The sequence below is a fragment of the Myxocyprinus asiaticus genome, chromosome 33, assembly GCF_019703515.2.
Source record: "Myxocyprinus asiaticus isolate MX2 ecotype Aquarium Trade chromosome 33, UBuf_Myxa_2, whole genome shotgun sequence".
NCBI lineage: Eukaryota > Metazoa > Chordata > Actinopteri > Cypriniformes > Catostomidae > Myxocyprinus > Myxocyprinus asiaticus.
Window position 1 is genome coordinate 41443012 of NC_059376.1, and position 15028 is coordinate 41458039.

Consider the following 15028-nt stretch of genomic DNA (forward strand, 5'->3'; position numbering starts at 1 on the left):
TAAATATGACTTTAAATCGTACAATTTTGACCTTTTATCTCGTAATTATGACTTATTTATAATTGATATTTTTATATTGAATATATAGATTTATATTGATATTTTTAAATATTACCTAGAATTTCATAATTATCACTTATCAATGCCAGATTTTTTCTCCCAATGTGTCAGAAATAGACTTCCATATGAAATGAATATCTTAACGCAAAATTTCTTAATGGTCCTAAAATAGGCTTGATTTTCTTTTTCCTTTTGATTTTGACATGAAAGATGACTAATGTTCTTACCAACTTTTATGAGATTCTCCCAGAATTATCTCCTAGACCCCTATAATGTAAACAAATATACCAGGATCAGAATTAGTTGCAGAACAGCTGTTAAAAATTCAGTATTCCTCAGCAGAGGCAAAGTAATCTTGGAGACTCAGTCAGCGCTCGTGAAGTAGGTTAACAGATCTGGGTCACAACATGAGGGAAATAACTTCAACTAATGTTTGTTTCATACTACACTCACAAACCAGGATTAAAATAATGTTTTTATCATGAAAGATTCAGTGGACTCATGTCAAAGCCATTCCACTACTTTCTTTCATTTTCTTTCAACTTAGACAGATTGTGAGATTAAATTGACAGCAAATGGAGTCTTAGATTTTTCTCCTGAGAAAGTTTCAGAAATGTCTCAAACTGTGCTCAGATTTATACCAAGATACCAAAATGTGCAATCAAACGTCCGAGATCTCATTATGAAGTTTCACATCAAATTCTATCAAGAGCAATTGATCTGAGCTGTGCTATCCACATTCATTTTCTAGCTCTGTACTCTTAACTGTATGTCAAAAATTGTCGCATGAATATGATTTCCCCTAAGGATCGAATCATCTGAGACAAAGTTGATACTTCAATGAAACATAACAGATAACACCAATGGTTTTGTGACCTTTGAAAAGAACAACCTTTGAGCTATAGTCTGTTTTAAGCAGAAATATTCAAGTTATCAACTCTACATTCCTGCCTCTGGAGGTGTTATTTGACTCCCTCACTGATGCCTGGCAACACGACATACCACAAACTCTGGGAGTATTTAGCATAATCTGGAAAAAGTGTTTGCGTTCCCACCCCCACCAACCAGACAAGGGCACGGAGTTGGTGATCCTTCTGGGAAAGTTTTAGGACAAACGTTTGTAACTTGTGCTTGTTTTGGTGTTATTAATTTACTAATGAGAAAGAACGTTAAGTTTGTGCAATGGCAATGTCCTTAACATGCTGTTTTCGATTTGGTTGGGCAGATAAAGACGTTGTCAGAGCATAAGCAGGAATTGGAGCGACGTGTGAATGCTGTACTGGAGGAAAACGAGCAACTTCAGAGCACGGTGGACGATCTGAGAGAGAGAACGCTGGTGCTGGAGAAACAGTGTCACGAGAAAAACTTACAGGTCAAGAACAGGTCACATTTCACCCCAAAATCTAAAGAAAAAAATAAGAAATGATATTTTACTTAAAGAAAAAGAAGACTGTTGTTAGGAATATCACAATACAACATTTTTAAACAGAATATTATTTATTATTTGTGGGGTAAATAAAATGACCCGGATATGTTCTTAACTGGTTTCGCGAGATTCCCCCAGTTTTAGAAAAAGACATTTTAAGATTTTTTTTTTTTTAAGACATTATTTTCATGGCAATTAAGCACATTTCCTGCTGAAAATCTCATACTGGGACGATTTACTTTATAGTTATTTTACTTATATATATATATATATATATATATATATATACACAGTATATGGAATTAATATATTATTACTGTGTGTGTGTGTGTGTGTGTGTGTGTGTGTGTGTGTGTGTGTGTGTGTGTGTATATATATATATATATACAGTATATTTCTGGTGATTCTCATTACTGTAATACAATATATTTTATAAAAAGTAAAAAATACTCTAGTACAATGATGTTTTTATTAAAATAAGTACATAAGGCAGTAAACAAATACTACCGTAATTTATAAATACTTTACAGTCTGAATAATAAATTTTTTCACATTACAGTAATGAGCATGAGATTTTTTTTTTTTTTAACACCACAGCAATGATCATTTGAGAATAAATGTGCTCATTATCATGAAAATAATTTCACAATGAAAAAATCTTAATGGTCCTAAAAATAGGCTTAATTTTCTTCATGCGAATTACACTATATTGCCAAAAGTATTCGCTCACCCATCCAAATAATTGAATTCAGGTGTTCCAATCACTTCCATGGCCACAGGTGTATAAAATGAAGCACCTAGGCATTCAGACTGCTTCTACAAACATTTGTGAAAGAACGGGCCGCTCTCAGGAGCTCAGTGAATTCCAGCGTGGTACTGTGATAGGATGCCACCTGTGCAACAAGTCCAGTCGTGAAATTTCCTCGCTACTAAATATTCCACAGTCAACTGTCAGTGGTATTATAACAAAGTGGAAGCGATTGGGAATGACAGCAACTCAGCCACGAAGTGGTAGGCCACGTAAAATGACAGAGCGGGGTCAGCGGATGCTGAGGCGCATAGTGCGCAGAGGTTGCTAACTTTCTGCAGAGTCAATCGCTACAGACCTCCAAAGTTCATGTGGCCTTCAGATTAGCTCAAGAACAGTGCGTAGAGAGCTTCATGGAATGTGTTTCCATGGCCGAGCAGCTGCATCCAAGCCATACATCACCAAGTGCAATGCAAAGCGTTGGATGCAGTGGTGTAAAGCACGCCGCCACTGGACTCTAGAGCAGTGGAGACGCGTTCTCTGGAGTGACGAATCACGCTTCTCCATCTGGCAATCTGATGGACGAGTCTGGGTTTGGTGGTTGCCAGGAGAACGGTACTTGTCTGACTGCATTGTGCCAACTGTGAAGTTTGGTGGAGGGAGGATTATGGTGTGGGGTTGTTTTTCAGGAGCTGGGCTTGGCCCCTTAGTTCCAGTGAAAGGAACTCTGAATGCTTCAGCATACCAAGAGATTTTTTACAATTCCATGCTCCCAACTTTGTGGGAACAGTTTGGGGATGGCCCCTTCCTGTTCCAACATGACTGCACACCAGTGCACAAAGCAAGGTCCATAAAGACATGGATGAGCGAGTTTGGTGTGGAAGAACTTGGCTGGCCTGCACAGAGTCCTGACCTCAACCCGATAGAGCACCTTTGGGATGAATTAGAGCGAAGACTGCGAGCCAGGCCTTCTCGTCCAACATCAGTGTCTGACCTCACAAATGCGCTTCTGGAAGAATGGTCAAAAATTCCCATAAACACACTCCTAAACCTTGTGGAAAGCCTTCCCAGAAGAGTTGAAGCTGTTATAGCTGCAAAGGGTGGACCGACATCATATTAAACCCTATGGATTAAGAATGGGATGTCACTTAAATTCATATGCGTCTAAAGGCAGATGAGCGAATACTTTTGGCAATGTATAATGTCTTATTTCAATCTTGAGATTTCGGGTTGAAATATGGCCTGGACATCATGTCATCAGGTTTTGTAAGACTCAGTCTATTACACCTTTATAAACAAAACCACACTTAGTATTTTCTGATGAAATAATCCGAAAAAATAATCAGAACCTGAAACTGTTGTGAGTCTTAGTGAAAAGGAAATCATAGAAAACGCAGCCATAGATAAAAGCCTCATATCAAACTGAAAGGTAGAGAAAGAAGACGAATATAATTCCACAGAAGCCGTTATTTCAAGTTTCATTGAGTTTAACTGCAGATTAGTAATTTATTGCTTTACCTGGCAAAATGCAGTTCTCATTACAGTTAATACAGTGTGTTTAATATTAAGAAAACACACTGTTCTTTTAAAGGTGCACTTAGTTATTTTTTCACTTTAAAACTTCATATACTTGTACTTTATACTATTTACTTTATATATATATATATTTATATTATTGTTTCTTATATTTTGGATCAATTCATTTGGATGTTTGTATACTTTGTAATTTTTCCAAAAGACACTTTTAGGAGAAGAATTTTTATTTTAACTCGTTTTATTTCTTGGGGTTGAGTTAATCATATTTCTCTCTACCTGGTTTTTCAAATAAAGTAGTTGTTTGTTGTACCCATAAATCTCCTGTACCTGTCTGAAGTCATCTTTGAGAAGTGTGTTACCTGTGTTCCTTCAGGTGTGTGTAACTATCTTGTGTGTTCTCACTAGCTGCGACAAAGTCAGTTGGAACTGCAGGAAGTGCGCTTGTCTCACCGGCAGTTGAGCGCACGTTTAGAGGAACTGACAGAGGAACGGAGTCTTCATGGCTTCAGTCCGAATCCTCACAGCCTCCTCTGTGAGATAGAACAGTGTATGGAGCAGGAGGAGATGGAGCAGGAGAGAGAACAGGTACTCAAACAGCACTCACACAACTATCAACATAAAGTCTGGTCCACTTTGCTGCTTATTCTAACTAAGAACCACCCACTTAGAGAGTATGAGACTGCCTGACTGACATGTAAAGCAACCAAGCTATATTTTTCAGTGGCGTGGCAGTCTGTTAAATGGATCTGTTTCTTTCTTTCAGTTACGGCTTCAGTTATGGGAGGCGTATTGTCTGGTGCGTTCCATCTGCTCACAGCTCAGAGGAAATGACATCACAGACTCTGCCCTGTCCACAGACTCATCCATGGATGAGTCTTCGGAGACGTTGTCGGTTAAAGACATACCCACGGGTAGTTTACACTGCAGTCTACTGGAGCTGCGCAGACTAACGCAAAACCTACTGGACGGCAACGAATCTACGGTACAAATTATCACACATTGTGTTACAGTCTGAAATTTCATAATAAAACTGTTAAAATTATTGTATGAAGTAGTGATAGACTAATATATCAGGTTGATGAATCAGTCAATATTTAGCTATGTATGTTGAGATTGGCCAATTAAAGGAATGTTCCGGGTCAATACAAGTTAAGTTCAATCGACAGCATTAAAGGTGCTGTTAGCCCAGTCAGGCTTTCTAAGCAACCAATTGGCCCGGTTGCTAGGGTGGGTAGAGTCATGTTGGGTTATCCTCCTCGTGGTCGCTATAATGTGGTTCTCACTCTCGGTCGGGCGTGTAGTGAGTTGTGCGCAGATGCCGTGGAGAATAGCGTGAAGCCTCCACACGCGCTATGTCTCCGCGGTAACGTGCTCAACAAGCCACATGATAAGATGTGCGGATTGACGGTCTCAGACATGGAGGCAACTGAGATTCGTCCTCCGCCACCCGGATTGAGGCGAGTCACAACGCCACCACGAGGACTTAGAGCGCATTGGGAATTGGGCATTCCAAATTGGGGAGAAAAGGGGAGAAAATCCAAAAAAATAAGGTGCTGTAAGCGATTTTAGCTGTTCTAGAATTTCCACAAACTGAGCCATTGGATTAGCCACGCCCATTTTCCCAAAACCCTGCACTCCAATGAAACCAAATTATCTTTATTGAGACCGACAAGTACGGAAACCCATTTTGTCCAAGGTTTATCACTTTTTTTCTGTCTTCTCTTCTCGTGATCTCAACATAACAAAAGTTGTTTTCTCGTGATCATGACTTAAGTGTAAATCACTGCGGTATCATTCCAGAGATGTCATTAAATGATGCAATATCAGAGCAGGAGCATGTCACATATCTCATTAATCAAGGCCTGATGGCAGCTTCATTTGTCTGAAAATCACATGACTGCTTCGGAATGTGGTTCAAAAGAAGCGCAAATCCCACAAGTTTGAACCAATACAGTCACATAAGCACATTTCACTGCCATTTTAATAAAAAGATACAGCCCATCCGACAGACGTTTAACAGAACACTGTAACTTCTTAACTCATATGAAGCCTTTGAGCCTTCACTTGGTTATTACATATTTTATTTATAAACTAATTAGTTAAAAAAAAGATGAAAATGACAATAGCATTGATAATACATTTTATTGCTCATTGTGCTTAATTTTTTTACCACCAGTTGGCAGTAAATTGAACCTTGTTCAGAAGCTTTGAGTAATGAACCCAATTTCAATGCATTTGTAATGAAAACCCTTTTGTTTTAGAAAACTTAATTTTCCCATCATTACTCCATGGATACTGGATGATGACTGAGAGATGCAGGTCAGCAGACTTGTGAGTCACTAGATAAAACTGAAATAAAATCCATTTCCTTGACCTAGACAAGCCTACTGTTGCGATAAACAGAAGATGAAGATGCTGTGCCTGTGACGTCATGAACTGCTCCAGGCGGCAAAAGAAGTTTTCTCGTGGGAACTTTAAGTCGAAATCACGAAAACAAAAGAGAAAAGTCGTGATCATGAGAAATTGTTATGACGAAATCTCGAGAAAATGAAGTTGTGATCACGAGAAAATTAAAAAAAAGTGATAAACTATGGACAAAACAGGCTTCCGTAGACAAGAACAGGAACGATTGTCAAAAACAGCATCAGCAAAATAGCGCCCTCAACTGACAACTGTTATGAGCAACATGGCATAAAAATGGCATTATGCCTCAATAATTCGCTGCAACTACAATACTGTGGGAACACTCAAAATGATTGACAGACAGAACATTGTTCATTGTTCGAGGCACGCGGACACATTTTTGTTTGCTGTTTAAAGAGTCTAGAGCTGTCACAGAGACCGGTGAGATATCTCAAAACACTTATTTTATTAATATCTTTCAGGGAGTAGTAACATTTTTTTGCATACCTTTCCATGAAAATATCACATACAACACCTTTAACTACTGTCAGTTCCAAAATTCACCAAGAGCCTTCAAACTGAATAATGCACATTTTCTGTTTTTCATTTTTTTTTTTTTTAACAGGTCGCCCGCTAGACATTTTTTCCAGTTTACTATAGATAAATCCAGCATCCCCATGCAGAAATTGACATTGTTCTTTTTCTCTGTGTTTGTGCGTTCAGGGTTCTCGTCGCAGTGATGAAGAGGTTCTTGAGGAGCATGTCCGTAAACTCGGCGAGGAGCTCCGAGAACTCCGAGAACTGTTCGAGCAAGAACAGAAAAAAACACATGCCAGCCAGGAAGAGGCACTTCAGCTCCATAATCAGGTACACACATGCATTTTTTTTTTCTGGGATAAATATAATTTAAAGAAACAGTGTGGGTTCAATACAAGTTAAGCTCAGTCAGCAGCATTTGTGGCATAATGTTGATTACCACAAAAAACTATTTTGACTCGTCCATCCTTTTTTTTTTTTACCTTGTGCGACCCCATGTCTTTCATGACCCCGTGTACATTGTGTTTTGGCTTTGCTACACGCAATGCATAATTTAAATTCATTTAAACCGACTGATCTCAGTTCAGGAGACCCTGGGCTGTCAGTAAAGGGTTACATTTTTGACGCACCGAGTCATGTGACAAAACAACATGGTGTCGATCACAGCAGAATTTGTCTTTGGGAGAAACGGCAACAAAACTTCATCTGGTAAGAAACCTAATTACGTTTTTACATTGAAACCTGTTTGTATTAAAAGAGTAACATCTCTAGTTTCATCCGATATGCCATTTTGAAAATGTTAGCGATTTATCACAAAACGGTTAAACACAATGACCTCAATAGTGGATAATAGCACTTGGGGGGGGGGGGGGGATCTGGGTAGCTCAGTGGTAAAGACGCTGACTACCACCCCTGGAGCTCGCTAGTTCAAATCCCAGGGCGTGCTGAGTGACTCCAGCCAGGTCTCCTAAGCAATCAAATTGGCCCGGTTGCTAGGGAGGGTAGAGTCACATGGGGTAACCTCCTCGTGGTCACTATAATGTGGCTCTCGCTCTCGGTGGGGCGCGTGGTGAGTTGTATGTGGATGCCGCAGAGAATAGCGTGAGCCTCCACACGCAATATGTCTCCGTGGCAACGCACTCAACATGCCACGTGATAAGATGCGCGGGTTGACGGTCTCAGACGTGGAGGCAACTGGGATTCGTCCTCCGCCACCCGGACTGAGGCGAGTCACTACGCACCCACGAGGACTTATTCTGCACACAGCAGTCACGCTCAGGTCTCAGGAGGTTAAAAAAAGCACACAAAAAAGCAAGGTTACAATGAGGCACTTAAATGGAAGTCAATGGGGCCATTTTTGGAGGGTTTAAAGACAGAAATGTGAAGCATATAAGTTTATAAAAGCACTTACATTAATTCTTCTGTTAAAACTTGCGTAGTACTTGAGATAGTGAAGTTCTTCACATCGTCATTGTAACAGTCATTTTAGGGTTTACGGGGTTACATCATGTCATGGAAACAAAGTTGTAAAATTGGGTTAGGGTTAAATTTACACAGAAGAGGTTAGTAAACGATTTATACACTAAAATCATGTTAACACACATATTGTATTTGTCTTGTGTCAATACTTTTGAAAAAGTGAGTATTTTAATGTTTACGGATTGGACCCATTAAGTGGCTCACTGTAACCCAGATTTTTGTTTCTTTTTTATTTTAAGAAAAGAAGGTACAATTAGTACTGAATTTTGTGGTAATCAACATTATGCCACAAATGCTGTCGATTGAGGTTAACTTGTATTGAACCCGGAATATCCCTTTTTGGATTTTCAAAATATATACAAATATGATGTGCTAGTTCTCGCATATCACATGACCGAACGCCACGTGCCATTGAATGTACGCAAGTGGAATGAGATTTGAGGGCTATGGGGCTCAAATAACAACTTCAGTTTCTGTAGTTTCCTCACACAAAGCTATCGTAAGACTTGACAGAACTTAAGTTGTACAGAAGCTAGAATATTCCTTAACTGAACGCAGGGGCTGACTGGCCACAGGGAGAACTGGGACTTTTCCTGGTGGGCCGGTGTTCTGACAATCTGTGCTACCTGCTCAGGATGTGCTACCAGCAGTAAAAACAGTGATATGTAAAGTTAAAACATGGGTAGCACATGTCGGGAGGCATGCGAGAACCTGTCAGTGTGTACTACAACAGTATGAAATGTGTTAAAAACCTAGGTAGCACATCTTGTCAGGCAGATAATACCTAACAGGATGTGCTACCTGCATAACTATCAGATAGTGTGATATGGTGCGAGACTATACTAAGCCCTAACCCTGCCCCAAACCCTAACCCCTACCCTAAAACTATGCAAATATACAGTCTTGTGGAAAAGTACACCCTCTTTGAATTCTATGGTTTTACGTATCAGGACATAATAAAAATCATCTGGTCCTTAGCAGGTCTTAAAATTAGATAAATACAACCTCAGATGAACAACAACACATGACATATTACACCGTGTCATGCTTTATTTAACAAAAATAAAGCCAAAATGGAAAAGCCATGTGTGAAAAACTAAGTACACCTTATGATTCAATAGCTTGTAGAACCATCTTTAGCAGCAATAACTTCAAGTAATCGTTTTCTGTATGACTTTATCAGTCTCTCACATCATTGTGGAGGAATTCTGGCCCACTCTTCTTTACAACGTTGCTTCAGTTCATTGAGGTTGGCGGGCATTTGTTTATGCACAGCTTTCTTAAGGTCCCACCACAGCATTTCATTCGGGTTGAGGTCTGGACTTTGACTGGGCCATTGCAACACCTTGATTCTGTTGTAGATTTGATGGTGTGCTTGGGATCATTGTCTTGTTGCATGACCCAATTTCGGCCAAGCTTTAGCTGTCAGACAGATGGCCTCACATTTGACGCTAGAATACTTGGTATACAGAGGAGTTCATGGTTGACTGCAAGGTGCCCAGGTCCTGTGGCTCCACCACAGTGCTTGACAGTTGGTATGAGGTGTTTGTGCTGATATGCTGTATTTGGTTTTCGTCAAAAGTGGCGCTGTGCATTATGGCCAAACATCTCCACTTTGGTCTCGTCTGTCCAAAGGACATTGTTCCAGAAGTCTTGTGGTTTGTTCAGATGCAACTTTGCAAACCTAAGCCGTGCTGCCATGTTCTTTTTAGAGAGAAGAGGCTTTCTCCTGACAACCCTTCCAAACAAACCATACTTTTTCAGTCTTTTTCTAATTTTACTATCATGAACTTTAACATTTAATACGCTAACTGAAGCTTGTAGAGTCTGAGATGTAACTCTTGGGTTTTTTGCAATTTCTCTGAGCATTGCACGGTCTGACCTTGGGGTGAATTTGCTGGGACGTCCACTCCTGGGAAGATTGGAAACTGTCTTGAATGTTTTCCACTTATGAATAATCTTTCTCACTGTAGAATGACGGACTTCAAATTGTTTGGAAATGGTCTTATAGCCCTTCCCAGATTGATGGGCAGCAACAATTGCTTCTCTAAGATCATTGCTGATGCCTTTCCTCCTTGGCATTGTGTTAACACACACCTCAATGCTCAAGACCAGCAAACTGCTAAAACTTCAGCTTTAATAGAGGTGGTCACTCTTGCTGATGATCAATTAATCAAGGGCATTTGATTAGCAGCACCTGGCTACTACTTAGCCTCTTAATTCCTATGGAAGCAGTAAGGGTGTACTTAGTTTTTCACATATGGCTTCTCCATTTTGGCTTTATTTTTGTTAAATCTGAGGTTGTATTTACCTGATTTTAAGACCTGCTAAGGACCAGATGATTTTTTTATGTCCTGATATGTAAAACCATAGAATTCAAGGAGGGTGTACTTTCTTTTTCACATGACTGTAGTATTGGTAGCACATCCTGATAGGTAGCATATATTTTCAGGACACCGGCCGCGAAACGAGCCGAACAGGGCCCTGATAATCTGAAATGGACCGCCACGTTATGCCGAATGGGCCACAGGCTAAAGAGGGCTGCAAAATGGGCTGCGATATGCCGAAGGGGGCCAACAACCTTTGGGCCAGTGTCTATGTAAAATCCAGGGCCGATTTCTCTTCCCAATCCGCCCCTGACTGAACGTTCCGCTTACTGAAATCCTCCAGTCCATATTCAGGACTAATTCAGTTGTCCTGTGACTTTGCTCTTAATCATGTAGGTGGCGCTGCTCTCAGTGGAAGTTTCTTCTTCAAGAGGAGAGAACGAACGATTGAGAGCGACGATAGGAGTGCGAGAACCCAATGAACAGTTACAGAGTGCCATACGAGACCGAGACGAAGCCATCGCCAAGTAAGACACACATGCACACGTTTACCGAGTCGTGTTTGTTAGAAGTAAATATGAATGATCTAACCATAAAGAAAAATGACTTTCATTATCATTTGTACTACTATGAATACAAAGCAAGAATCCCCGAATCTAACAGAATCCTGATATTCCCTTGTAATTCCCTCGTTATTTTTTTCTCTGTTACAGGAAGAAAGCAGTAGAGATGGAGCTGGCGAAGTGTAAGATTGACATCATGTCTTTGAACAGTCAGCTGTTAGACGCGATACAGCAGAAACTAAACCTGTCTCAGCAGTTAGAAGCCTGGCAGGTGAGACACACACACACACACACACACACACACACAAATACCAGATTAAAAGACTATTACCTTACACTTAAGTTCAGTGGAAGTCTATGGGGGCAAGCAGTCTGGTTGGTTTAAAAGCAGAAATGTAAATCTTGTAATTTTGTTAACGCACTAACAAGACTTCTTCAGTAAAGAATTGTATTATTTGATCTGTATAGTTGTCTAAATTGTCCTTTTGAAGTGGGACTGCTTTTAAATGTGGATTAACTTAATGTGTTGTTACCGTAATTCCTGTGGATGGAGTTTGTTCCATGAAAACAGTGCTTATAGATAATTAAAGGAATGTTCTCAAGTTGAGCTCAATCGAGCTAACCATTTGTAGCATAATGTTGATTACTACAGACAATAATTTTGACATGTCCCTCGTTTATTAAACGACAAAAAAAGAAGCAAAAATTGTGGTTCCAGTGAGGCACTTACAATGGAAGTCAATGGGGCCAGTTCATAAATGCTGAAATGCTCACTGTTTCAAAAGTATAGCCACAAGTCGTAAACATTACACGTGTTAACATGATTTTAGTGTGATAAAATCACTTACAGTGTTTACTAGCATTGCATTCTCATGACAATGAAGTTGTAGTATTCAGTATATACTGTATAACTTTTCACTGATATGGTTAGTAAGCGATTTTATCACACTAAAATCATGTTAACATGTATAATGTTTATGTCTTATGGCTTTAATTTTGAAACAGTATTTGAACATTATACCACAAATGCTGCTGATTGAGCTTCACTTTGTACTGAATCTAGAACATTCATTTAAAGGGATAGTTCACCCAAAAACGAAAATGTTCTTATTATTCACTTACTCTGATGCCATCCCAGATGTGTATGACTGTCTTTCTTCAGCAGAACACAAATGAAGATTTTTAGAAGAAGATAGAGCTCTGTCAGGTCCTTATAATGCAAGTAAACGGGTGCGAGCACTTTTATGGTCCAAACGTCACATTTAGGCAGCATAAAAGTAATCCACATGACTCAGTCAATCAACGAATGTCTTCTGAAGTGAATCGATACGTTTGAGTAAAAAATAAATCGATTATAAGGACCTGACAAAGCTCTATCTTCTAAAAATCTTAATTTGTGTTCTGCTGAAGAAAGACAGTCATACACATCTGGGATGGCATCAGGTTATATTGAGAATAATGAGAGAATTTTCATTTTTGGGTGAACTATTCCTTTAAGTCATGTCCCTTCCTGGTATCCTAGCACGGCTACAAAATGAAAGTAACTGAGTTTTTAGCTGGCCATGACAAAAGTTGAACGATTGGATATAATGTAGAGCGTTCCAAAACAGTCACTTATGAGGTTCCATATGGGTTAGGATGCTCCCTTGGGAGGCAGCTGCCTATTTAGGCAGCTCACTAGGTTTTGGAACAGAGCCTGTCTGTTTCTTTCTTTCTTGCCCTTCATTCACGTTTAACTCCCGGCATGTCTTTCTGTTACTAGGTATGTTGAATGTATAGACAGGTTTATATGTTTCTCCCCCTCTGTTTCCTTCAGTTCAGTCTTTTAAAGCAGAAAAATCCTTTTCACTTTTCTGTCATTCTTTCTCTCCTGTTGGCCCTGAATGTGTGTTTATTTGTGTCCTCCTATCCCTGTATAACTCTTAGCCTCCCTCTCTCTCTCTCTCTCTCTCCCTCCCTGCCTGCAGTTTGCCTCCTCAGGGCTGTTCACTGTGTGGCTCTTGTGGTTTCTGATCTAGTGGCCTTCCTCAGCTTCCGTACAGACCCCTTCTCCCCTCTGGTAGCCCCCTCCTGCCTTAGAGGTGAGCTCGGGTTTTCTGTCTTACCTGTGCCCATGTTCATTCCGGCTCATTCTGTGCAGTGAGGATGCCATTCATTTCACTGTGATGTGGTTCACTTGTTTTCACAGCTTTTGGTACAGATGAGTCATTTTATAAATGAGTTTGATTCATTTAGTTTAGTGTGAAAATGTCATTTAGTGTGAAAGCTGTTTTCATGTTTTCGCAATATATATATATTTATATAAATGACAAGATCACAAATTCACATGTAAGGATGGGAATCATAAGGAATTTAATGATTCCGGTTCCTTAATGGTTCCATTAATGATTCATTTAGTACTTTTGAGGAAGAAATATTTTGAAATGAAAATGCAGTTCTTATTGTATTTACTGCCCTCAGCAGGCAGTTTCCAAATGATGAGATCATTTCATATTTTAACAGAATGGATTATTGCAAATGGTGTGTATACACAGACTTTTAAATCAAGATATTGTTTTCACTCATTCATTTTTATAAAATACCACTTATTACAACAAAACATATAATGTGTACCATCCACTAATTACTGTTGGTTCATTTCAAGTCGAACATGACAAAATGAATGATTTACTGTTCAAGCTTTTGATTCACTAAAAAGAACGGGCTGATAAAAGTAATTTGTTTGGTGGAAAGTATGTTTTGTGGTGTAGATTCAAAAGAACCGACTCATAAGAGTCATTTGTTTATGAATCTGACTACACTGATCTTGCTGTATGATTCACACTGCAGATTCAAAAGAACCGACTCATAAGAGTTGTTCATTTGGAAATCGGACTACACTAGTTGAACTGTATGTTACGTGCAGTAGATTCAAAAGAACTGACTCATAACTATCATTAGTTCAGGAATCGGACTGCACTGGTCGCGTTGTATGTTTTGTGCAGTAGATTCAAAAGAACCGGTTCATAAGAGTCATTTGTTCAGGAATCAAACTACACTGGTCACCCTGTATGATTCGAGCTGTAGATTCAAAAGAACTGACTCATAAGAATCATTTGTTTGCAAACCGGACTACACTTGTCCCACTGTATGATTCACACTGCAGATTCAAAAGAACCGGCTCATAAGAATCATTCATTTGGGAATCGGACTACACTGGTCTTACTGTATGCTTCATGCTGTAGATTCAAAAGAACTGACTCATAACTATCATTAGTTCAGGAATCGGACTGCACTGGTTGCGTTGTATGTTTTGTGCAGTAGATTCAAAAGAACCGGTTCATAAGAGTCATTCGTTCAGGAATCAAACTACACTGGTCACCCTGTATGATTCGAGCTGTAGATTCAAAAGAACTGGCTCATAAGAATCATTCATTCGGGAATCGGACTACACTGGTCTTACTGTATGCTTCATGCTGTAGATTCAAAAGAACTGACTCATAACTATCATTAGTTCAGGAATCGGACTGCACTGGTTGCATTGTATGTTTTGTGCAGTAGATTCAAAAGAACTGGTTCATAAAGTCATTCGTTCAGGAGTCAGACTACACTGGCAGTATGTTTCATGCTGCTGATTCAGTAATGGTGCTGCAGTGCTTCTGAGTGGTAGTAGGAAATACTGTCAGAGTATTTTATTTTGGTGTTGCGTCCACATTGATGAAAGAATGCACGCTCAAGAACCGTTAACTGAACTGAATGTCATAAAAAATAATTTGGTTCCGGTATTTCTTTTAAAAGATGGAACCAGCCCTGACTAAGAACCAGCTCTTGGCTCTCAACTCCACTGATATGTGAGAAAAAATATATATATAAAATATTTATATATTAAATGATGACATACAGTATATATAACCTCCCTCTATTTAACAGGTGTTTTTTCAAGGAGGTTTTGCCTGATGAAGAGGTTGAA

General features: G+C 39.4%; 1 protein-coding gene across 1 annotated transcript in view; it reads left to right on the forward strand.

The window, feature by feature from the left end:
* LOC127423774 (BICD family-like cargo adapter 1) overlaps positions 1-15028 on the forward strand; it is a 58496-nt gene that overhangs the window by 35175 nt on the left and 8293 nt on the right. Inside the window, exons 5-10 of the mRNA XM_051668332.1 lie at positions 1286-1432; positions 4176-4355; positions 4534-4752; positions 6897-7040; positions 10913-11043; positions 11230-11350. Coding sequence (XP_051524292.1) covers positions 1286-1432; positions 4176-4355; positions 4534-4752; positions 6897-7040; positions 10913-11043; positions 11230-11350 — 942 coding nt within the window. The remainder of the gene's footprint in view (positions 1-1285; positions 1433-4175; positions 4356-4533; positions 4753-6896; positions 7041-10912; positions 11044-11229; positions 11351-15028) is intronic.